The sequence below is a fragment of the Falco peregrinus genome, chromosome 2 (genome assembly GCF_023634155.1).
Source record: "Falco peregrinus isolate bFalPer1 chromosome 2, bFalPer1.pri, whole genome shotgun sequence".
In the NCBI taxonomy this organism is placed as follows: domain Eukaryota; kingdom Metazoa; phylum Chordata; class Aves; order Falconiformes; family Falconidae; genus Falco; species Falco peregrinus.
In genome coordinates this window covers 117,116,592-117,142,863 of record NC_073722.1, presented here as the reverse complement: position 1 = coordinate 117,142,863, position 26,272 = coordinate 117,116,592, and the positions used below count along the sequence as shown (strand labels likewise).

General features: G+C 39.4%; 1 protein-coding gene across 2 annotated transcripts in view; it reads right to left on the bottom strand.

The window, feature by feature from the left end:
* MYH10 (myosin heavy chain 10) overlaps positions 1 to 26,272 on the bottom strand; it is a 100,382-nt gene that overhangs the window by 36,358 nt on the left and 37,752 nt on the right. Inside the window, exons 4-8 of one of the 2 annotated variants that reach the window (XM_055794254.1) lie at positions 25,735 to 25,762; positions 14,191 to 14,293; positions 9,286 to 9,315; positions 5,357 to 5,449; positions 1,359 to 1,422 (exon numbers count right to left, since the gene is read on the bottom strand). In XM_055794254.1, coding sequence (XP_055650229.1) covers positions 1,359 to 1,422; positions 5,357 to 5,449; positions 9,286 to 9,315; positions 14,191 to 14,293; positions 25,735 to 25,762 — 318 coding nt within the window. The remainder of the gene's footprint in view (positions 1 to 1,358; positions 1,423 to 5,356; positions 5,450 to 9,285; positions 9,316 to 14,190; positions 14,294 to 25,734; positions 25,763 to 26,272) is intronic. The other variant, XM_055794253.1, reaches the window with a different exon arrangement.

Genomic DNA, 26,272 nt, shown 5'->3' with positions numbered 1-26,272 from the left:
CTGAGCGGGGGAGCTGGCCATTCTTTCTCAATCACTGCTTATATTAAGGTCATAGCCGAACTCTTAACACCAAAAACCCTGCAGGTCCTCAACTCAAAGTACTTTATCATCTAAAGTGCATTTGCCATTTCTTTCAAGTAATGCATTTTTACATACAATCTGCACTGCCTTTAAACAGCTCCCAAATTCAATTTGTGCAGCAGATAGCGTCTAATAAGCTGCCACAAGCTGTAATGTTATGAAGTTTTACAATATGGAATATCAAGAAATAAAACCAAATGTGGGGCAGGGACTTAATGGCAGAGGTTACAAGGGTGACTTCTTGTGATGAAGAAAAAAAATTCCCCAAGAGTTAATTCCTGCTGTTTTCACAAAGCTCTAGGCAAAACAACTCCTATAAACTTCTGCAAAAGCAAAAACTGCCTTCATTCCTGTGCTGTACTGAATGAAAAAATCATTTACCGTCAAAGCATATTTTGAATAACTATAGATCTTTCCCAGCCTTATTGGGAAATTATCTTTTGTGACAGTTCCAAACATTCAATGCACTTAAAATTAAGCAGTTTCTCTCATAGCAACAGAATGAAAGTTTAACTGCAGCATTATGATTAACACTCACATGATACTGGTTACTAAGGCTTCTTCCGATTTCATAATGTTATGATCACCCTCTTGCTACTCCCCCAGAAAAAAGGATAAACAAACTAAAGAGTTACATACACATTTTTAGTAAAAAGAAAACAACTTTAGAGAAGGGCTTTCAGTGCAAATATTTTTACTTGTTCTTAAGCCGTAAGTGAAAATGAACCTTAAAGATAAAACTGAATTAGGCTTCAGTATTAATTGCTAATAGATCTCATATTATTGAGCCCACGCTGGTATCTGGGAGGCCTAAGAAAACAGAAGGTGCCCCAGCACTTCCAGCTCTATCACTTTATAAGGAGCATCACCTCCTTCCAGGCAGAGGCTGCTCCCGCAGTGCTGATGAGAGCAAAATCAAGCTTTTGGCAAAATACAGTAGTTCAGCTGCTGATTAGGAAGGCAGTTTTTTTTCTATAAATGCTCATAAAGCAAGCACATTTTAAATGGTTTCTCTATTTAACATACACTGGTTTTAAGTCTGAAAATCCAGCAGGCTTCAGAGAGCTAAATTTTTTGAGTATCCCATTTTAAGCATGAGGAAGCACACTGATTTTGTGATATTTGATCAGCTATTTTGAAACAAAGGAAGAGATGGATGATGTCAAAGGAATGCAGGAATGTGGTAACCTTTCACTGCATTCCAATGAATTAGAGGGTTAAAAGCAAAACAACCGGGAAACCTGCATTTTACAGTGATGTGGCACGAAGGAGGATACATGTCTCAATGTTGGCCCCAACAATATAACCAGTAACATCAAAGTTAATCCTAATGAACTTGCCCTGCAAAGAAAAGAGATTTTTTTGTAATTACTAAACTTTTTTAAGACAACAATGCTGTCTGTATAAAAACATAATCCTACTTGCATTCATGTAACAAGCATTTCACATAAGTTCAAATGAAATCTTTTCCCTTCAATGCGCTCAGCCATCATTTCAATAGAACATGTTACACTGCACACAAATACTTTCTAAAGATTAAAAAACTAGTATTCGAGTTATGCTTGTAATCCAGACTTACCAAAACCTTTTCGGAAAGTGTAGCTCAATTTCTCACATTGACCAAACATGCTGTCTGAGGTTGAAAGCACCAGTGGGATGTGAAGGGTGCATATTTCTATAGGAAACTTATGGGTGCCTAAAGGTGCTTTATCTGCAGCAATCCTGAATCTCAGTGTGCTGCCCACCCCAGACCACCACACTTCTACTTCCATTTCCAAAACCAGGACGGCTGCTATCTACAGGGCTTCTCTCTTCTAACAGCTGGTAAAGAAAGGACTGAGAAACACCATATATCCGTTTCTTCCCCATTACCTCCTTTTCTCTACAAAGGACCAAATAAAGATCACACTTCTCATATGTAGAGCAGCTCTTGGAAAGAAAGTGGTTGCAAGTGGGTATATTATACCAGCTTTAAGTCGCATCAGTTCCCCAATCTGATCTGTCACTTGGCCACAAACGTTCCCATCAGGACAACAGGCTCTGGCATGGAGTTGGACCATTCTTAACAGCACCATTACTGTATTTCAGGTTTGTGCTCGTGAAACTGTTAGGTATTCCCTTGGTTGCAAACACATGAAGAAACCTGTGGGAATACCCCTTGACTACACGAGGCTCTCCATTTTCACTGCATCCAATTGCTACAGCCCTCTATCCTCATACCAATAGGTTTCGGAGATCAGGGAGCATCACAGCAGTTTGCTAACAACTGTCTGAACACTTCTGATGATGTTTGCACAAAGCTGCCTACTAATATCTTTTGCAGAGGTCTTCTGAAAGCGCTCTTACAATCAGTATCCAAATCCCCACTTAGCTCAAGTCTGACTAATTAGTGCTATTAGTATGTTCAACCAAATTTCTGTTTGGCAGACCCATTCTATCTATTTTCATATTAAATATTTCAGTCTACAAGCTTGTAGAACATACGCACTCTAACAATGGCCCAACCTACAAAACGTGTATTGGGGGTTATACTGCCATGCTGCAGACTCACACCCATAAAAGTTGCTGCAATTATTTGAGCTATTGCAGCTGCTTCTCAGAACACCCTACCCTCCCTGACTTCCCTGACAAAGCCCATGCATGTAAAAAAGATTTGTGTACACAAAGCCACCAAGTTTCTCCCCTCAGCCACACCAGTGAATCCAGAGAAAGGTACAACCTACCTACCAGCCTTACCTTGACTCTTACGTTTCAGAGCAAAGCAAAGCCAAGCTCTGTGACTGTGGTTGTACATCTTCAACTCAAAGTGATTTCTCCAAGTTTCAAGAAAACTGGTGGGATACTCTTAAGTTAGCTTCAATGGTTACTCCCTACTGTTTAATCTGCAGTTTGGTTGGAAAGCCAATGGCACTAAAATGACTGTGCCAAGGCACAAGCTTGTTTTCAAGCATGCCTCGTCAGGGACCAGCACTTGAACTCAATATGAAGAAACAGAACACTAAGCTCAGCTTGTAACTGAAGCATTTGTACTTTTTGCTCAGTAACAACTCCAGAAAGCTGTAACTGTCGCAAAGAACAAACTGACCTGTTACTGAAATTCAGCCCATAGACTAGATATACAACACATGTGTCAGCACTAGCATGTCAAGAACGGCAGCTGACAACTTTTTACCTAGACCAGGTACCACCGAGCCTTCTTAGAATGACATGGCTCGAATCCGCCATGTTACATGTGAAAAAAAAAAATTATGAAGCATTACATAAGGTCTAGTCAGCGGCTTTGTCTGACACAATTCAGAACCACTTTACTCTGTTTCACCCTTTAAAGTTACCTAAATTCTGCTGTAAAGTTACCAGTTCCGTGAACAAAAATCATTGAGAGAAGATGCAGTCGTCATACGATTTGACACATCAGGAGAGGGGACACAGGCCCCCTTCACAGTTCAGTCACCACTGAAGTCTATACTAGAGAAATTACTTATCTAATCCATCATCTTAAAAGCAAAATATTTATACATCCTTTTAGATAGCACTGACAAATCTTGCTATGAAATCTTTAATTTATCAGCTAGAGAACGTAGTGGTGGTCATTAATAACTGCATTCAGTTTACACTATCATTATAGCACTAAGTATGTGGTTTTGTAAAAACCACATCAGAAGGAAGCATTTAGCTCTGCAATATGAACCCAGCAAGCCCACTCTCCTGTACACTGCAAACTAGAGACTACTTCCTGAAACACAAGAGAACACTGCTTCTGGTAGAAGAAAAAAGGAAAAAATCCATTTGACACCAGCCTTATTTCAGTCCTATCTGGTTTTATCAGCAAGTAGGGAACAGGCTGGCATCCTCATGCTGCATGGTGAAGACTGTCGAGCCTGTATGGACTGAACAACAGCACTTCTCGCTTTGTGGGAGGATATATGTATATTTTTAAGTCAGGTTTTAAAATGGTTGTTACTAAAGATTATTTCTTCTGCATGGGATGACACCATCTGGAGTACATTATACTTGCTCCTTTATAAAAATAGAGCTGGAGCCATCTGAGTGATTATGTTCATGATGGCAATGCAGACTTCAATATAATACAAACCAGATGCTAACATCTTTTAGGGAAAAAAGGATCCTCATTAAATTAGTACAGTCTTTGATGGATTCAAGACGTGTAACAAAGTAGAATTATTGCACAGTGAAACCTGTTGATACTATAAATCCTACACCCAACATATATAAGCATCAAGCAATATTGTAAATAATGTGGCTATAAAATTATCAAAGTTGCATTTCTACCATACTCTGCTCTCCCTTCTCGATTGCAAAAGCTAAAGGATTTAGTCATACAGTTTTCCAGAGTCCTTATCACTGGAGCTGAGTTCATACATTATAAATCCAAGCAACTGTTAAAACATCAAGGCAGCCAAGAAATCCTTCATTTGTTCTGTAAATTTTAGTTTTGCTCTCACAAGAAAAAAAAAAAAAAAAAAGATTTAATACCTCCTATACAGTTTTAAAGTTGTACTAAAAACATCTTTCCCCTGAAACAGGAGATGGCTTTTTTTTTCCTTCAAAGGAAAGGAAGTTTTAAGAAGTGGTAAAGAGCTATTCACCCCAAGCTCCACCACTATTTTTAAAATAAATGGAACACATCAAAAGTGGTTATCTGCCACTGAAACGGTATGTGAACAGAAGGCACTGACCCAACAAAAACATCAACCAGCTACAAGAGAGCCCAACACCTTGAGAGTAATTCATACTGTCTTTTTTAATTTCCTTCAGTGAATCAGACAGAAGGATATGGAAATTTACAGAGGTTTTTATACGCAAGTTTTGTGCTTTTTTAAATGTTGAGGATGTTCTCTTTAAACAATCAATTGATCAAGTCATAGCTATTGACAAGAAGGCTACATATAGATATAACCATGTTGATAACATACTCTTTCATACTTTATAGTAGTTCAGCAGTAATTTGTGCACACAAGCCACAGTTTAGCTCTATGGCATAGCTTTATTTGTTATACTATAAACACTGTCACACCATTCAAGGATGGTTAGCCACTAGATAAAATTAAAGCAAGTTTTGCCAAGAGCCAGTGAGGATTTATCTTCAGTGACCCACACACAACACAGAAAGCACTGTAAGAGAACCCAAATATACAGAGGAAAGAGAACAAAGAAAGCTTCTAATAATAATTAGATAAATACCTTAAAAAAAAGGAATTTATTCATAAACAGTAATCCAGATTTACAAATTCTAAAGAGAAAAGAGAAAACTCACAAAGCGTGAGGAGTTGTCATTTTTCACTGTCTTTGCATTCCCAAAGGATTCCAGAATGGGATTCGCCTGAAGAAGCTGACGCTCCAGCTCCCCCTAAAAATCACACAAACAGAAAAATAAACAGACATAAGCACAATGCACATGCGATTAAGGGCTCCTACATGCTGCTTCTTCCTGACAGTCATTTTACCCAGGTTGTGGCAGTGATACCAACTTTAGAAGAGGGTTATTTTTCACCTTGCTTCTAAATCTGCTGATAGTCTCCTCCATCCAGTGAAGAATGTGGTTTAGTTTTTGTTGGTTTGTGGGGTTTTTGTCTTTTTTTTTAAGCGCGCACACACACACAAACAGAGCAGTGACTGAATAGGACTTATGGATGAAAATCACTGAACATGAAAAAAATTCACATTTAGGGCTAATGAAATTAGGCACAGACTTCTGAATGCTTAAGGGGAAACACTAATTTAACTGTTTAAAGATTTCAGTGCAAGGTTGTTTTTAAGCTTCCTGTTTAGTGATTTGACAATATAGCTACTTTAGAGTATCCATTTTCAAACTTACTTTCAAATCAGTGAATACTCACTTTCAATTAGGCAGTCACATCATTGCAACATCTCTGACCTGAATGCACCTGAGAAGCATGCCAGAATGGCATAATGGGAACTGAGCGACATCAAATACAAAGATCATTTCTTAATTGCTCAATTCAACCAACATTGCTCAATGCATTTTTTTTAACATTTCTTTAAGTTCAAGCCAATGTATGTAGAAATCAAAGTACTTATCTTAAGGAAATTGCACAACAGCTTTTACAATTACTGCCCATGAGGAGGCCTGATAAGAAAAGTCTGTGCTGCTTCCATGAGCCCAGGAGGCATGTATGTACATAGGAAAATATGATCTTGTCTTCCTGCTCTGAAGGATGGTTTTAAAAGAAAAAAAAAAAAAAAACCCACAAAAAAATAAGAAAGTGAAGCTGTCTGGAATGTAGTCTCAAAAACTGACATTTGTGTTGATAAGCCTGCTTTTTCCAATTATTTATAGCATAGATTAATAAAGACCCCAGACTGAGCATCAAAGAATGGGAAATCTAAGTCTTTTAAGGCTTCCACGAGGTCAATTCTTACACAGGAATTTTTGAAATTCACTAGTTAACATCGAAATGAGATTATTTGTATATTGAAATACATTTCAAGTCCTGGAAACGAATGGCTTCTTGTTCTTTAATGTGACCTCAAGTTATCTGCTCAAAACTTGTTTACTCCCAAATATATCCCCTTTGGGACTACATACTCTCTGAATTCTGAAATGCGTGAGTCTTAGCCCAGAGCACACTTAAAACACTCCTCAGACCACAGCACCTATGTGCTATATGTTACGTCTGCCAATGTGACAGTCCTCAGGAGCACTTTTAAATTGATAAAAAAATCCACAATTGGAGAAAAACTAGATGCCTGCTATAACCACTATATGCATGTCTGCGATTTATATTCTAAAAGTTTCCTATGTAAACACATCAGACAGTGTGAAAGCATCTGCTCACACCATTACGCCTATTCCCCTCTCCCAACCACACTGTCAGCTCCTGCTAAGACACCAAGTATAAAATGAGAAGCTTGCTTACCATGCTGTACACAGCTTGACATAAACCACATTACGTATATTAAATGCAGCAAGCATGTCACAGCTTACATTTCAAATTCTAGCTATTCTGGAAAAGAAAGCACACCGACTTCAAAATTTAAGTCCTCCACAGAACTTTGCTGTGCCACTTGAAAGCATCTCACTGCAGGCACGCTTCATCCATGCTTTAAAGCGCTTCCGTGTACCACAACTGCAATTTGGCTTTGTGCAGAGGAACTTCTGCAATGCATTGTAAAGTAGTTTCACTCCAATTCTCCAACTGAATGCAAAAACTTCGTAGTAGCTCATTTTTACAATTATCTCTGAGGATGTGAAGAACACATTCAGCTGTGTCCTCAGATGTGGGTGAAAATGGTGAGAAGGAACCGGGTGCTCACAGCCTAGCCAGCCTCTGTGGTTTGCACTCGCACGTAGACTTGTCATAGCCATCACTAAGAAACAGCAAGCCTCTCACACTATGTTAAGTGGCTTCTGATTTAGTAGATTTCAATTTAGATCAACTGCTTTACAGCCAAAAAACAATCCTCTTTTTTAGAAGTGTTCAGTGTTTTGGAAAGAGTGTAAGTTTGGCCTCTAGGCATATCTCCTGCATAGGCATCTAAACAGAACTTGGAAAAAGCAGTATTGCAGTATTGAGGGAAAAGTGAAATCATGCAATATTTCATGCAGGGCAACATTAAGACCAGGACAGATTATTGTCTCAGTTTCAGAAAAACCAGCATCCCAGTGATTCAGTTTGTTGTGAAGCCTGGGTGAGGCAGGGAAACTACACGCTACTCACATACAACAGGGATCCACTCTGTAGTTCAAGATGACATTGAAACAGAAATGTTAATGATTATGGTTTCTGCAATATCAACACTTCTGGATTAGCATGCTTCCACTGATATATTTAAAATGTTTGCCAACAAACAGTTTACTTCAACCCTGACACGTTAACTCTAAGCAAAGGGAGGGTTAAACTAAACACTGTTCCATCTATTTTTGGAACAGAGAAATATTTTAGTAAAAACCTTTAGAATCGACTGAGGTCTGCATGAAGGGAGGATTAAGTTAAATACTAAGAATGTCTGTAACTTCTGAAAATGAGACCATGGGCCCAGACACATGATTGGGTTACAGAGGTTTAACAAGTTACCACACACTAGCAAAGGCATCACAGCTGTCCATGTAATTTCTTTTTGCTTCCAATATGCCAGACTTAACGAAGTTTCTTTTATTATGTTCCTTTCCACTGCAGTTTAAGTTGCACTACTGTCAGCTTCCAGAAAAATTTAAGGGGAAGAATATAATCGGCTAAACTAACTCATGGTAGCCTCTTCAGTTACCAAGCCTTGGTTACACCATACAGAGCTGTTGCAAAGCTTTTTCTTTATTTAAAAGCTCACACCGACGACAAAGGCATCACTTACCATCTCAGGTTAGAGAGTGGAACACTTATCTTGCACAACATGTGGCAGCAATTGTTTATCTCTTTCCACAGGCCCATCCTCAACTTCCACCTAACCCTCCTCTTTACACTCCTTGACAAGCACACTCCATAACACTGGAGTACTGCAACTCCTACTCTTACACAAGAAGGTAGTCTAGAACAGACCGGCGGCTGCTGCCCATGGGAAGAGAGGGATTAGGGGAGCAAGAGATGGGCAGCATTATCTGCATGGCAGCTCCAGCCAACCTAAGGAGTAAGAGCAGCTGAAGCTCAGAGGAGGAAACTGATTCAGGCAGCAACACTGAACAGGCATCACGTCGCTCACACCACTTATCCTAGAAAGTCAGGGGAAACACTTGATTTTCAGACGATGATTGGTTATGCCAAGCCTTTTACACTTGAGATCAAAGTCTTTATCGGGTTATCTGAGAAGCTATAAAAATATTCAGACAAAACAGTATGTTAATCAGAAGAATTTCGAAGCTTCCATTAACCCATCCCTTATTTAGTACTTTGTTTATAATATTAAAGTGTTCTGCACCCTCTCAGCAGCACAGTAACCAAGTATACACACAGCATATTGGAGGTCAGCTAGAGAGAGGGTGAACCTCTTGCTTCAGGACAGTGTAACACCACTTTAAAGTGCGGAGAAGTGCTTTGCAATGCAGAGGAATTTGTAAGCTGTTCACTGGTCCACTCTCTCAAAGCCAGTTAAGTATTTACAAAGTTCACTGGTAGCTGTATACCTCTACAAGATTTCCCACATGTTATAAATACAAATTGACAGGAAATAGAAGAATATATTACACCAGTTTGCCTACATAACTTTAAAAGCATAAAGAAAACCACTTGCCTGATGTTTCACGGGTTTAGGTGATTCGGGCTGTTCATTGCAAACAAACAAATGCATATGTTAGCAAGCAAGCACTCCAGCTGCAAGTTACATCCCAAATTATTAATGTCAGTAGGCTTAGTTTAACTATATACCCACTTCATAGAAACTGTTCAAAAATTAATTCCAGAAAAGAAGTTATTTGCATGCGCACAAATATTAAAACCTGTGTTTATGCAAAGGACTAATTCCTGATAAAATGAAAGGTGACAGGCAGACCTTGAGCATCAACTTAGAAGGGCAACAGTTTAATTTTTGTGCACTGCTATCCACAGTTCTGCCAAACAACAAAAAATAAACTCACAAAAAGTAACTTTCTCTACAGCCTTAGTCACTGCAAGGTGGTTTTGTATGGGTAAGACGATCATTATTCTTCAACCGTCAAAAAGGTTATGAAACAACCAAGAGAAAAGCAATAGTTAAGGAGTCTGGGGTTTTGTTTTTGCACTGTACTTCAAAAATTTACGAAACACAAACCTACATTTGAGACTAAAGCTTTGTTTCTTTCTTTCAAGAATGACCATCCACATGAGAAGCAGCAAAATCTTAAAAAACTAGAAGAACTTAAATTTTTTTCAGGAAGAAGTAATAAATAAAAAAACCCTCAAAATTCAAATATGCACAGTTTCTGCAGAAATTTTCAATTGCACTATTACTTCCTTGGCTCGGTCTGCAAGTTTAATAATCTTGAGCTTCACATCAGAGTGCCTAGAGGGAAAATATTGTGGTGAAACACATACACCAAGAAATTTTCATACCAAGGCAGATGCACACTTCCTCCATTTATGTCTATTATTTTAAACAACTAGCACTGCTTTAGTGCAGAATAACAGATTTTGACAGAGGTCTGTAAAGCATCTGGCAAAGATTTGACTTACTCAGCTAAGTGATGTGAATTTTGCAAAGCTGGAGCATACCCACTTGGAAAGCAACTCCAGCATCTAAAAAAACTTTAGATGTTTCAGTATGAAGCTACCACTCCTGTAATCACTGGAGGAGGACAGGTACACCTAGGAACCTAGGAGGCATTTAATTTGCTTATCTCCAGACAAGATGAACTGCTCTCTCAGGGTGTCCATTTCTGTCCTCACTAGAAACAGAACTGAGCATAATCAGACACATATTTAACTTCTTTGTGTTTAAATTAGGGCAGTTAAAGCCCATCTGGGAAATCCTCACTAAAAGGAGCTCCAGCCTGAACAAGCCTACCCAAGATCCTTACTTCAAAACCAATTTTCTTCTGAAATTAATAAAACAAATTAAACAATTTAGCATTTGAGCTATAAAGGCAAATACTGTCGCTAAAAGCAATCATTAACCTGAAAGCACCAGTAACTATTTCTGAAGCTTAAAATGGCACCACTGTGAAAGCTGGATTTTAGTGAAAATAGAGGGAGTTTGGGACGAGAAAGCTTTGGGGAGGTGGGAAATGAACAAAAGTCTAATTCTGTCCATCTGAACCAGAGACACGTAGTACAAGGATGACTGGAAGTGGAGACAGCAGTGGTGGACAGATGCAGTTATTTATAGAACTTAACTATTCCACATACTACCATAACTGAAAACATATGCGGATTTCATGTATTTGACCATCAAAAGGGTCCAGGTATGTCCATAGACTACAAACAGAGCTAAGAGCATCCCCCAACCTCATGCAGCCTGTAGAGCATGCAAGCATATGGGAGTCCCTGGGCAATAAGTGACAACCAGCACTTTTCCTTCCTTTGGAAAATCGTGTACACAATTTTTTTTAATTATTTCTATATTTTTGCACTGACTACCCTCCCCATACAAAGCCACAAGTTTGTAAACTAAAGCAGAACCCAAGAGTCAGAATTAAAACTCACTTCTTAACCATATTAAAGCAACACATGCGTTTACACCACTGTTTTGTTCTTCTGTTCTCTCATTCCTACCTCACTTAATACATAGGGAAGTGATAAGCCACAAAACTAAGCAGTTTAGAAGTCTCCTCTACCTCCCTACCCTCCTTGCTCAGCATCTGTGACATGGCAGAGCATTGGTGCTGCTCTGGCCACAGCCTGAGCTGTCAACTGGGAGCTGTAAGGGTTTGTAATACTTTTACAGCACTCTCCTGGGTGAAATGGACAAAGCTAACCCTTAGACTTCAGTGTTGGGAAGATAATTATTCATTCAGCAGCGCACAAACTGCTTCATAAAAAAACCCAATACCCACACAGCATTCAGAACAGTCTCAGTAATAAGCATGTTATTGATAATTATTTGTAACCAGGTGGAGAAAAGTAAATCAATGACTAGCAGACGATTTAACAAACCTATTTAGCATTGTCTCTGTGCACAGGATAATGCAAAGATTGTACAGATGGGTACTATGGATCACCACCAGCCCTCTATGGTTTTCTAATGAATATTTAAACAGGAAGAAGTTAGGGCTGCACCTATGACCCCAAATCTGACACCTCCTAACTTCTGAGTGTTAGGTGTGTAGGTTAGACATTCTTTGCTTGCAATATAAATAAATATAAATGAATTGTTACAGAACAAGGGAGACTCATTTGTATTTTCAAAACTGGTTTGGTTACACAAACATTCTGCATTTTTCATAAACATATGCTTAATGCAGTGCTTACTATGGTACTGCGTTGAATGAAGTACACAGTCCAAGTATCAGTCTTCTTATTCAGGACCCTACTCTATTCTTTTTACCATGCCTAACTTATGTTTTACAAAGTATAACAACTTTTCCAGTCTTCATCGTGGCAGTTACTAATAGTTCACGAAGCAGCCAGTTACAACAAACACCTTCAAAACTTTTGAGATGACCACCACCATCCCATTTGATCACACAAGAAGAGAATTGTGGCAGTTTAACCAGCAATTTAGAGTTAGCCAAGACTGCATCGAAAAGGGCAGCTCATCCTTCCCTTCACTGACATTTCCCACTCCAGCTTTCCCCTTTCTTTTCTGTGCCTTCACTTCATATGCAGCCACACAATAAGCAACAGAGCAAATTTGTTTCATTTAAAGCCAGATGGACTTTTTAAGAACACCAGTTTGAGCCTGCATCAGTCTCCAAGTCTAGCGAGTGGCCACAGGAATTGTTATGATGACAAAGCTCAAAAAGGGGTACTTCCAGAAGAGGTACTGGCTCATGGGAACACAGCACAAGAAAAGCCAAACAAACACTAAGTAATTTTTAAACAGTCAAAAATAGGGTTTCAAGTGTTAAGCAGCAGAACAGGTTTACAGAGGTTCCATAAGCTACATCCCTCAAGATTCTCAAAACTCAGCTTTACAAGGTCTTGGGCAATGTCATCTAACTTTGAGGGAAGGCATATTTTGAAAGGAAGCTGGACAAGAGGCTTCCAGAAGTCTCTTTCAAACTGAGGTATTCCAAGTTGTCAGTAGTATATTTAAAAGTACTTGGTACAAACCCTACACAGTTCACTTCTCTGAGCAATTCCCTTCTCCCCCAAAAAGCTGTAGGCAATTTTACTCCTGTAGAAATTGCAAAAAAATGCTGGTCTTGTTCAAGGTTGCACAGCAGTAAAGCCAAGAATATTCATAAATCAAAACCTATATAGAAAACGAGTTCTGATAGATGATGTTCTAAACAGCATTCCCCAGAGCCACATATTCTCCCGACACACAATACAATGCCATGAACACACATCTAATCCTGCTGACACACCAACTGTATAGAAACTTCCTTCTAAGACCTGTAACTGCCATACACACAGCCTGCAGCACACTCCGACTGCATGATAAATACTTAGAAAGACTAATTGTGATCCTTCCTGGGCAATAAACAAGCAACAGTTTGAATAATTTCAACGCACAGGGTGATGTTATCTGCTCTTGCTCAGAGCAAAGATTCGAGTTCCCCCCAACACTTCACTTGGTTTCTCCAAATCTACCTGCAGAGCAAGAGACTCCTCTCCCACTTCAAATCCTCGCCTTTTCTTCCTTCATAGATTGGTCAAAAGACATCTCCTGTTTTTCCAGGAGTTTGAGTCTTAACATTAAAACATTCTTGAATGTGTCAAGTGCCATGCACTAGAAATCACAGAAGCTGTTGCTGCTAAGTCAGATGATACAGTTTGAAAGCTTCCAACCACCAGAAACACCTGCGGTACTACTGGAGAGAAACAGGCAAGCTCCAGTACAGATTATAGCTAGCCACTTGCTCGGAGCAAAGTCGAATTAATACTTCACTACAAAGAGATCCAAGTGCTCATAGCAACAGATACTCAAACCCATTTATATTTTTTAAAGCAAAGAACTGCTAAAAATTCAGCACAAATGTTGAAGTCTGGCACTAAATCTGCAGAAAGTTCTATGTAAATCAGACAAGTTACCAAAACCCTCACGATACTCTGACATAAAAGTGTATACTCTCTTGTTTCTAATGTAATAAAATCAGAGGGGTTTTAGTTGCTGACTTCTAGATATAGCAAGTCTATAGCAGTTTTTAAGCTTGATGATTTTTCCCATCTACAAGTTAATTTTTGAAAGAACAGAAACCTTGTTCACAAATATAGCGCTGAAAACTGCATCTAGTGGGAACTAAATTCACTAAGAGCTGCCTAAATTAAATTTTTTGGAAAACTGAGATTTACTGCATCAGAAAGCTTTGATACTTTTCTAGTTACAACGCTTGCATAAAGCCTTTAATTTCACAACAGAAATTAAACAGCTAACATTAACTGGAAACTCTGATATAACTGCTCATTTCAGCCGCTACTCAAGAGAAAATAATGGTTGAGACAAAATTATGTGGATTATATTACAGTTTATCTTTAACAAAAAAAAAGTGTTTTTTTAATGCAAAAATAGTCGTTTTCAAGTAGAGCAATAAACAAATGAGAAAATATCTCAACTTACAGGAATATTATGGTCCTTTCTTCCTTTATGGGAGGAAGCAACATGAGCAAGGTATTGAATAACCTTCTTTGTGTTTTCAGTCTTCCCAGCACCAGATTCACCTCTGCAAAACATTTCAGACATTTAACTCAAAATTAATTTCCAACAACTTATCAATCTTTTGTTTACAGCAACCTCATTTCATTCCATTTATGGCTTTGACTACACAACAGACCTTCACCATCTAAAACCAAAAGCACTGATGTTGGAGAAAATTACAAGGTATGTGTTTAAAATACTTTCTTTATCCTAAAGATGTCCTTAGCATTAAGATGTTGATACAGTGCCTAACATCAGTTTGATTAAAAGCTTTTGACTATACGCCTGAATTCCTTTGTTATGTTAAGTAACAAGAAACAGCCTTGTCCTCTGCCTTGATCACGAGGCCAGAGACAATTTTTCAGAGTGCAGATACATATAATGATCTTAAAATATATATATGTACACACACACAAACATATATTCAGCACCGTTTTAATATATTTTATATACTAGGAGCTGGTTATGAGAATTACCAAGCTGATGGAAACATTCACTATCTTTAGAAGCCAGTTTCAAAGCACAGTAAAACACATTTTAAACAGATTCTTTCCACTGCTCATCGCAGACTCTTAGCTAGTTTAAAAATACGTTTATGGCCACAGGGCTACATGATTTCATTAAGAAATTAATTTATTAGTGCAGAGTGGTACAGTACATAGATCAATAAAGATAGCAAAAACAGATTTCATTTTAAAGGCAGAGGCGGATTTGAAGCAGAACATGTTCAGACGAGATTTATTGCAAGGTTTACATATAGGATATTCTTGGCAGGAAACGTGACCAAGTTCACATCGCTGCAGTCACAAATGATATTACTACAGTTTGGGGGGATTCTTTGGGTTTTTTCTGTTTCTTTTGGTTGTTGCGGGGGGGTTTGCACTCTGTGTGAGTGTGTGGTTTTTGGGGGGCATGTGTTTTTCTGGTTGGGTTGGTTTGTTTGTTTTCTTTTGTTTTTTTAATAAACCTAGGTCTGGTCTTCAGGTGAATCCACACATCAAAGCGATGACCATGTCTAACTCCGCCATGATTCAATGGCAGTAAACTACTGGAGAAGTTTCAAGTGAGACAGGGACTGCCACTAGCAACCCTGAAGTATGCAAAACCAGAAAGGATTTTATTATGGGGATTTGCATGGAAAGAGTGAAAGTAATTCTGCCATTCAATAGTTTTTCAGGTATTAAAAAGTCTGAAAGCCGACTACTTTGTAAGAATGCCAAGTACACATTTTGTGTGCTTGCATATTCCTCAGCTAAGATACTTATAATGAAAACGTTGATTTACCAGGAGGAAATTTAAGCACATTCCTTTGCAGTCTTCATAAATACCCTCGTCCACCATGCTGCGTACCCCAGTTTTGTAGCTAGTCTGCACCAACTCAGGTATTTAGTACCTTCAGACCTGTACTTCTTGATCAGATAGGCAGCTCAGAAGCATCCCTATCTTCAAATTACACTTAACAGCCACAAAAATAAGCCAATGTAGCACCTGAAATTTCAATTTTGCATGTACAGAAAGGATATTACCCCAGATTTTCAAAGAGAATGGGCTCTAAAACAATCTTGTTTCTTCTTACCTTCCAGTTCTCTTAAATCATGGAAACCCCACAGGTCAACTACACTAGAGCAGAGGTGACCTCTTGCTAAGAGATGGCAGTATGTGCATTTCTCCATTCATGAGTAAGAAGTAACGGAGAATGAAGAGGCTCACTCATAGCAGCTTAGCAAACTCATCACACAGGACTAGCCTACAAGAGCTAGGTACAAGCTTCAGGTGAAACGGCTCATGTTTGACCCAACAGAACAGTATCAGCCCCTAGGTTTTGCAGGAGAACACTTTTAACTGAAAATACTGAACAAAATGATTCTGCAGACAAGCTGTGGGATATTTATCACAGCCTCAGCTACCAAACTGTGGCCTGCAATACCAGAGGGTTAACCAAGCACCCAATTTTTTTGATGGTATCCCACTTCTCATAAACTACATCAACCTACCTAAACCCATTTTTGTTCCATTTCTTCTCACAAGATGACAAGCATCATACAAAATGTGAAAGATAAGAAATCGCTGTACTCAATTACTGACAACTTTCCAGCAGTTCCCTTGAAACTTGACTGCGCTAGCTTTGCTCATTGCGTGAAAAAAACTTGGAAGGTATTACCTGAAGAGCTGGTTACAAAGATTACTCTGAGAATTAGCTAATGGATAACTGGGTTTCCTTTTTGCCAAGATACCATCAATATGCAGCACAAAAACTGGGTGTACTTTGGGACCTCTACAGGTGGAACACCACCCTTTGACTTTTAATGAAAAATCCTATTTCTACCCAGCCCAAAGTCACCACATGCAAGACAAACATGAAGACTGATAAGCAGAAAAGATGACCTCAGATGCCAATTCTTGCTTCTCAAGTTTTTATTTCTAGTTTCCCTTTTACTGCAGTGTTTATATTAACATAATTCATTAATATAAGCAATAATAAAAGCAGTCTTGCCTGTTTCTAGGTGTGTATTAAAATATGCTTAATGCTAAAACTATTCCAGCAGGTAAGAGAAGTAAGAAAAGTACCGCAAAATATACATTTACATTTTAAAACAACACAATTTGTTTTTATTGTCATCAGCAGAGCTTGGGAACGCGTTACTAGCTGTGCCTTCAAAACTAGATAAATAATATTTTCTGTCAAATTACAGAAACAAAGTTTATTAAATTTTAAAGGAGGGAAATCTAGTCTGACACATGCAGTGAAGAGAAAATAGTACAATATATACAATCCAGATGTCAATTTTCTAAAAGGGCAGCGCACAGTTTTAGAAGAGTCTACAAATCAACAAGCTTTTCTGGCGTACACACCGATAAAGCTTCGTACAGCACAGGAAGGTCAAAAGCTTACAACACATTCCTTTTGCTAAAAAGCCTTTAAACCTAATAGTGGTTGGGTGGTTGGTTTTTTTTTTCAGAGAAAGTCTTTATGCAAGTTCTCATTCAAAAGCAACACTAATGGATGTTATCATGCCAGTTCTCCTCTCCCTGGAGCTTGCAAGTATGCCAAGTATTTCCTGCAGGATACAGTGTTAGATAGCTCTGCTGCCATATAGTGTAAAGAATTAGAAGATGCAGGATAAAGTCCTTTTCATTTATAGAAAAAATGACATCTACGTACTTTAGTTCTTTCCCAGAAGTGCAAACACATGGATTATAAAAATAAATTCAAATCTCTACCTCTATCAACCTGCCCAAAAATGGTAAACTTTTAGTAACACTGTACAATATTTATGGAACGGACATGGTAACACAAAGCTAAAGATTAACTTTTTCAAAACTTTGTTTTAATACAACTCAATATGTTACCAAAAATTAAACAACTAAAACCCTTGGCTGAGATCCCAGCCTCACTTCAATCAATGACAGTTTTGCTAATGACTTCAGCAGGGTCATAATTTCACCTCCTTGATTTCAATCTCAATTCCACTACTAGTGGAAACAAAACCTTATGAGATTGAATTGAAACGCTCTATCAACTCCAGCCATGGGCTATGCCAAACAGTGCATCCAAGTAAGCAAACCATATTCAGCAATAGCCTCAAGTTGGAAGTATAAGGTTATTCCATTAATTAACAGAAGGATGTGTCCTTTACGATCTTGTGCTACAGAGACAGGTCAAAGTAAGTCCGACAGTCACTGGTAAATTTATGGACTATCTAGAGTTAAAGCACTCTTCCCTAGAGCAGCAAAGCTTCTGCTTTGAAGCAGCTTCAAGCACATTTAAAATAGGAAAAGCTTAGCTAGCATGAGCACTTTAAAGTTTTTACATGGTTTTGAATTAATTGCATGTAAAGCTGTAGTGTAATTTTCAATAAAGGAAAAGTACTCTTCAGGCAAATTTATCTCTGCTACAATTTGGTTAGCAAAAATTAGTGACCAGCTTCTCAACCAGCTGCAAATTTTCTTCCATGAGCAACTTGAGCCCAAATCTTGCACAGAAGTAAAAGGCATTTCCTCTGAACAGATTACCATCTAGAAAATAGGCAAAACAAACGTAGCAGGAGATGACTCGCAGGTCATAAAGCAAACAGCCAACACAGAGGAATGGAAACTGGTCTTCTGACTTCCAGGTCAGCAGTGTGCTCTTCCCATACAGCCCACTTACGATGGCAGTTATTCCAGGAACAGGTCAAACACCTGTCTGGGAAAGACCTATTCCAAGGGGAAGCACCATTCTAAAGGAAAACAATAGTGAAACAGGGGCTTTTCTTATTGTCAGGCAAGTTTGAAACACCTACACCTCTTCTTGTGTTACAGCACTCAGCATAGCAGGACAATCATAGGATCATAGAATGGTTTGGGTTGGAAGGGACCTTAAAGACCAAAGGCAACATCATCACCTCTTCCTGAATTGGGAAATTACATTCTGGATTTTAGGGAAGTCAAATTAGTTTAGAGTTGCTTACTGAAAAGTCCCACTGCAAGGACTGGCACCCTTCCACCACCGCCCAGCTACCCATTAATTTCACTAGCAGATGAGGGGCTATGCAGGACATAGAAAATGTAGTGCCATGAGTCACACAGGACAGAGGGACAAAGCCACAGGTACAAAGCAAGCTTTGAAATTCAAAGATAGACTTCTCTTCATCTTTCTATCTGTGCACAAAGTCTACTGCAAACTAACAATATTTGTGAAGATTAGCTTCTCTAATATATTAGGATTGTCAGATGCAGTTAGTGTCATCTATCCCATTACAGATCATGTTGGGTATTTAGAGTACTGAAAAACTATGCCAGAAGCCTGTTTCCTCTGCCCTAGGAGTTTCAGTGTTTCTGTCATTCCTCATCAGCAACAAGTTCTGGGATGAGAAGTTCATCCACAAGCAGAAGGTCCTTTTGCAAATAAGTGGCGGCACCACCACCTTGATACCTGGGCAAGTTCTCAGTGCCTGATTTCACAAAACACAGGAATCCTGACCAGCCACTCACAGATGCTGTGGCCAGCAACGCCTTATTTCATAGGAAGTGGCACCAAAATATGGAAGTATGCACTTAAATTGTTGTAAGAGAAAGTAACTGCCTAAGAGCCCCAACAATGGTCTTTTGTCCTTCTCACAACAGCAGTTGCAAAGAACAGAAGAGACACTTATACTCAGACACAACTGAGCAGATCTTCTGCCAGTTATGAAATAACAGATATTTACAGTCAAGACCTGTAATGAAAAGGTTTGTCTTAATCACCTGGCTAATTTTCTGAAATTAAGAGGTGTAACTGATAGTTTGGACTAGCACAGAAGAGTCACTAATTGACTTTTACTATTTACAAGGCTGCATAGCTCCTTCATTTCTCTCTAGATGCTTCACATCATCTCAACACCAGTTGTCTAGGGAATGTTATAAGCTGGACTCTAGCCAGAGGTTGTATACAAAAATGCTTGGTATTTGCTGCTGTTGTCCTTTAATAAGCAGCCTCTATTCCCTCCGCACCCCACTACTCCTACTGAAGCCAATTCAGATTAGATACCCTTGTACGGCTGCAAGCATAAATGAGTGTTTATCAAGCCCTGTCTCAGTTTTAGGAATACCGTAAGCTTGTGGTAAGATTTAGAACATATTAGCTTAAAAAAAAAAAAAAAAAAACAAAAACAAAAAAAAACCACACAAACGTGCAGTGCAGCACATTTTCATGTCTGCCTTTCCGAAAGTCGCCTTGAAGCTACGGACAGCAAAGCCAGGAGAGGTTTGAATATTTCTCAGAGACTTAGTATGCCACAACAAAAGTTTCTTCATCTTGGTCATCAGCCTCCAACAGCCTGGCATGCCCATTTAACATTAACAGACAGCAACAATCAAAAAGAAATAATAAAACTTAGTAAAATGCCAGCAGCTGCAGCTTCTCAAAGAAAAAGGCCTGCAAAGCTGCTTGTTACAACTTCACATCTTAGAAAAATTAAAAAATGTACAATGAGGTATGTGCATATTGCAGAATTCACACCACTTTTCTGTAACTGATTTCTAGCAGGCTCATAATGTACTTACAAGCTAGCAGGAACATGAAGTTGCTGGAACTACGTGTATTTTCCTTCCTTTTCAGCAAACTAAGGATTTACAGACAGAAGATCCTAAATACACTTTCATTTGCACTCCAATTAAGGGGGAGTGATTAGATAGAAGCTAGTTACGTCTAGCTTCCCAGAGAAGTGCTGGTTTTGGGGGTTGCTTGTTTGGTTGTTATTGGAAAGCTTGATGAACTAAACTAACAAAGCAATAAAAGCTCCAGCAAACTTACTAACCATTTTTGTTAGTGGTTAGCATCCCAAGATTAAACCATCCAACTTCAAAGCTAAAAAGAAATTATCACCATTATTGTTCATTCAGCTCCTCCCAGCTCATCATTAACCAGGCAATAATCTGGCTTTCACCAGTGTCTGATAAATTGTCCAATGGATTCAGAACAGCAGATGTATGTGCCTGTGCACGTATTTGGGTTTTTCAGTTGGTGAAAAGCTAAAGGGCCCACAAGAAATCCCAGGGAGGTAACAAAAAAAGAAAAAAAAAAAAAAAAAAAAAAAAGAGGAAGAAAGCATGCTATTTTATGTTTGGAGACAACTCTTATTTCTATAGCAAGAGCAGGAAGTCACCTATGTCATCAAGTCTGGATTGGAGAACTGAACAGCAGCCACATCAGCTGGCAATCTGAGTAATACCCTCCTGAAGAACAAGCTTCCATGTTAAATGAAGGACAAGATGTTCTGCCCAGACAAGCATCCAGAAAACGCAGCAGCAGGGGTTTTTTCCTCTCCTGGTATTAAGTTTGACTTTGAGAAAATATTACTAGCTTTAAGATCACCAGTTTATGCAAAACTCCTCATGGAACATCAGCAGGTGGCAAAGTCAAGACAGGAAACCTCCAATTAACCCCACTACCTTCAAAATAATGAGATGCAATGAGAGGCACGCTTGGAGAACCATCCATCAAGGCTAGTCCACTCCACACAATGCATTTAGATGAATGCGTGTATCTGCAGCATTTCAATGGAATATAGGTTATTCTTCAGCACAATCCTCTTTGAGGGAAAAGAAAATTAAGATATATCTCAGTAAAATGTATTCCTCAAGAAGATCCACCTGCATGCACATTCTCTCAAGACGGATACTGCCTGCATACTGTCCTGTCATGCAAATTCATTAGTCTCTACCAAATGCTGAATCAGCCAGGTTCTGTTATCCAGAGGCAAGGTGTGAACAAATCTCCAAGTGTCTACATAATATCTGAGATAAGACATTCTTTAGTATAACTACAAAAGTGGTTTAACTATGTTAGAAAAGACACTAAATAACACCCCTGCAGTTTCATGACGTGTCCAGACACAGCTAGGTATTTACCAGAACAGCGACTGCATGGAGGTAACTGCAGGCTTCTCAGGTGAAACAGACTGCTATTTCCTAAAGATCTAGACAGGTGAAGACAATGAAACATGCTCAACCCCAGATTTAAGTTGCACAATTTCATGCCTAAGGTAAAAAATACCATGTGTATTAGATAGAAATTAGGATTCAGTTGTCAGCTGAGTCCAAAAGGATCAAAAGCTTAAGGCCATCTTGCAGATGAGGCAATAACAAAATTGAAGACGAGTATTCAAAGGTTTTCCAAGGTAAGAATGAATGGATCAATAATTCCCTGTTAAAACTAAACTAAGGCAGGCACCTGGAAATAGTGCAGAGACTCTTTGGAAAGGAAGAACTGAAACCAAACCCAAAGGCTTCACATAGCACCAATCTTACCCCTACGAATGCCCCTGAGAGCAGCACTCCTGGCTGTCAAGAAAAGGGAGCTGGGTCCAGAGACCTGGCAAGGTGTCATTCAAATACCATTACTTGAGTGCTGACCTGGCCCCCTACTCTCTAAAGGGCATGGAAAGTAAAAACCCAGGAAATCTGATCAACTAAAGGTAGGCAGAGATGGGTGAAGATGCCAACCAGATGGACCTTCATCAAGCAATGACAAAGACTTAACTCCAGGATGTAAAGACAATTACAGTCAACACAGTTGGAGACAAGAGAATGACAGGGACACCACAACTGTCCACTCATCTAAGTGCACAAGTCAATGGTGTTTTCTTTCTCACTAGCTAGCTTGAACCTCTCCTACTGGAGAAAAGAAAAAGTTCTGAGAACTTTCAGCTCTACTAAAGATCAGGGTCAATCAGGGGATCCAGGTGCTCAGACAAGTTTGAGATGAGAAGATGTCTCAAGCCTTTTATGAGTTGTCAAAGGAGTTTCTGAAACTGCCTCTGGTGTGGTTAAGACACACATCTTCCACTTCATTTATTCCTGCCTTAGTCTAAGACATGTAAAACTACTGGCAAGGAAGGGAAACACACAGTTTACCTCTTCACCACAGAATCAGCAATGCAATCGAAGTCCTGGACACCAGTCCACTCGATCAAAACATAAGACCTGCTTTTAGCCTGCTACACAAGGGAGCTTGCCATGGCCTTGTCCCATTCATGAAGAGGATTTAACATCCCAGCCAGCCAGATTTCAAGTACTGAGTTTATAATGCAAACCTGACAAAAGAATAAAGCTCTCCCATTAAGCCCATGGGAGAAACGACGTTAGGAACAGTACCACAGCAGGCAGCTGTCTCTTTAGTCTGTATGTTCAAAAGACACACACAGGAGAATACAAGTGGTTTTGATGGCACTTCTCTCTGAATTGGACACAGAACTGATACATATTCTAAGACAAAAGCGTTTTAAGAGAAAAATGTTCATTAACCTCAACAGCAGTCTGGTAACCCCTACTACCCTTTTCTATAATTGGCATCTAAATAGTGCTGATGGTTAAACAGCATTAGCTAGGTCTCCTCAGCTATGGGGGAACTTTGGTGTTCATTCAAGCCTACAGAAAAACCCTGGATCCTAGCATCAACCATATCATGTGTCTTCATAGTCTCAAAAGGTAAGACTTGGACTGGATGTTCTTTGGTCCTGTACATCCAGGCTGGAGATACAATGCCTTCCCCTTCATAGTTCTGAGGTCACAGATCTGCCCACATTACTGAGGAAATTCATATTTCCTTGTAAACCATGTTCAGCGACATTGATCTTTTTAACCTTGGTTTTCTTTATACTGCTGTGTAAGCACTTCAGTATGAAACACAAGTTAAAGCAGCAGGACAGCCAACACAGCCTGGAATCCGTTGCTCAGAAACTCAGCTTTGCCAAGACTCTGCCACATTTCTATTAAGTATAGCCTTTAACACTGGTACAGCCAAGACACTGAATTAAAGGTAGCAAAACTTGTCCAGTGTCACAGTTCCAATAGATTCAATACTTAGTTTTGTGATATGATTCCAGGACAGTGTTGAAATCCTTCAGAGATGTATCGTTCACTGCTTCTTAGCACCAGCTTCTGGAGTTTTTCATGGAGTAGTGGATTTGTCACCAAACATTTTACATGTCCAACAGAAAAGATGTCCTCAGGGCCATCTCTGAGGGTCATAATATTAGGACTGCACTCAGAGCAGTCCCCAGCAGCTCCAGACTTCAGTACTGGATATGGTTGCATTCTCCTGAGGTCTGACTGTAAGGATGTTGTGTCCATTCCCCACCTCTCCCCATCCGAAAGCAAGCTTCCTTCTTTGAAGGGATATACAGCAAGCAGCTTAACTGCCAAGCCAAGATGTGGAACCTATCACAAGATCCAGACATTTTGTGCTGAAGTGTGCCGTACCGGATATAAAACAGAGTTCAATTGTCTATTCAGTACAGAAGGATCAAAAGCTTATGGTAACTTTACAGGTGAGGTAATAACAAAATTGAAGGCAAGGGAACTTAAAGGCTTTCCAATTTGCAAATGAACAGATCAGACATTCACTAAATCCTGTAGCACTGCCATTCCAACCTTTGTGGTCTTGCCTGACCACGTAAAGGAACGCAACGTTCATGCATAGGCACAAAACATGAAGCTACTTCAAAAAAATTCACCTGGGGCAAACACATACTCTCGAAGCATCCACAAACACACAAGAACAAAGTGTTTCTTTTCGCCCTGGGATCCCATCCCTGCTTTGAGGGCTGTTTTGTACATTGCACACGAAGTAGTCATCACATGAAAACAGAGGTCCTAAGAGCAGGAACCACAGACCTCGACAAGCCTGTGTTAACTGGATGAACTATTATCTTAGCTACAGAACTGTATTTGCTTTTGTGTCCTTAGGCCCCATGAATTTTGCATTCGTAGTATCTATAGTTCTAAAAAGCCTGGCTTGAAAGACTCTACCTTCAATCTTGCAAAGTCTGATAGTTAAGGCATTTTTGTAGGAAGCAGGAGATGAAGATTTGAATCCCTTTATGTCAAGAAGGAAACTGAACCCAGGTCCCTTTCCAGCAATTGATCTAACCATCAAGCTATTTCAGGAAGCAGGCATCCTCACAAACTATGGCCTCAATGCAGCTGGCATGCGCTGGCACACAGCATGGTCAACTGATCACGTAACCAAGTCAGAGGCATGCAAGGTACCGCATCTTCCCTTTCTCCCTCAGGTAACTGAATATGTTAAGTTATACCCAAGACTGCTAACTGCATGCCATTTCAGAATGGAGCCAAGGTGTGACCATTCTAACCCCCAGGCTGCTACCAACAGGTACAGTTTGCCTGCTGCACGTCCACACCTCCTGCTTCAGCCTAGTACCCCTCTGAGCCCACCAAGCGCAGACCCAGAGAACTAAACTGCTGAAAGGCATAATTTTGCGGCAAGGCTGGTTTTCTGCCAGCTTCACTCCCTGAACTAGCTTATGTTGCATGCCAACCCCCAATGCTAGCACAAGAGGCTGCAGAAACCCACAGCCTATGTGGGAGAGGAAACTGGATCACCCCTTTTAACAGCAGCCCAAAGATAGACCGGCTCAGTAGTGTCACAAGCCTGAAAGCACATTCATCTTCTGACTGCTCCACCACTGCGTTTCCAGACTGCACAGAAATTTAAGCTGAAGCTAGAAGTTTGCTCCTGGGTGCGGCCAATTCAGGTGCACACAGTGAAAGCAAAAGAAAACCTTAGTGTTGACTTTCTTCAGAATTCTCCTGTTTGAAGCAGATCCAAAGCTATACTGTTGCTCAGCAAGGTTTCTAGACCAACTTTTAATTCATGTCCCCCTCAGGCACTACACATTGAGTAGTTACAGCACAGCATTTCAGACAGATGTACACTTTTTAAAGCTTATTGTTTCTGATTCAGATCTCTTGACTGACATCTTTAAACTAAACTTCTTAGGTAGCACAAGCCTGTAAAAAAAAAAGTGAATTACAATATTAAAATAATATAACCCCATATTAAAATCACTTCATGCTACGTCTTTAACCGTTAGTCACTGCCTGTCAAGATTAAAGACCAAGTTTTGACTACTACAGCTGTATCAAAGACCCTTTCAAAATACAGATTTAAGAAAAATGTCCAAATGAAAAGTGTTCACTTACGTGCAGAGAATTGATTGGTCCTCACGGTCTGCAAAACAAGAACAAACATGGTTATAGGTTTTTGTTTATACTGCCCTGTAATTTGCAAGACAGTTTCTTTTACATGAGTATTTTAAAAATGCAGCTTTTCAGCTTAACAATTCTAAGAACACTCGCAAGTGATTTTAAAAATATCCTTTAGACATTCCAGTTCACACACACACCCCTCAAACAGCAGCTTAGACATTCCTAAAAGTTCTGCCATTTCATATAATAAAGCCAAAATTCTGGTTAAATTTAATAATAATCCAGAGTAATATTTTTAACCATACTTTCAGATAAAGCTGGCCCAACGTTTTTTGTTCTGTACGGACCCTTCCTCAGATGAATCAAAGAACTTAAAATCTTGAGAAAAACAGTCTCAAGTACACAATACTCCCAAACACTTGAAATTACCGCTAACATCTCCAGCAAACAAGTGCTTCCATAATTCAGTTTATTCAGTAAAGACTTGTCAAAAGGACATCCAGGGAAACACTGAGCAAAGCTAAACTTTACA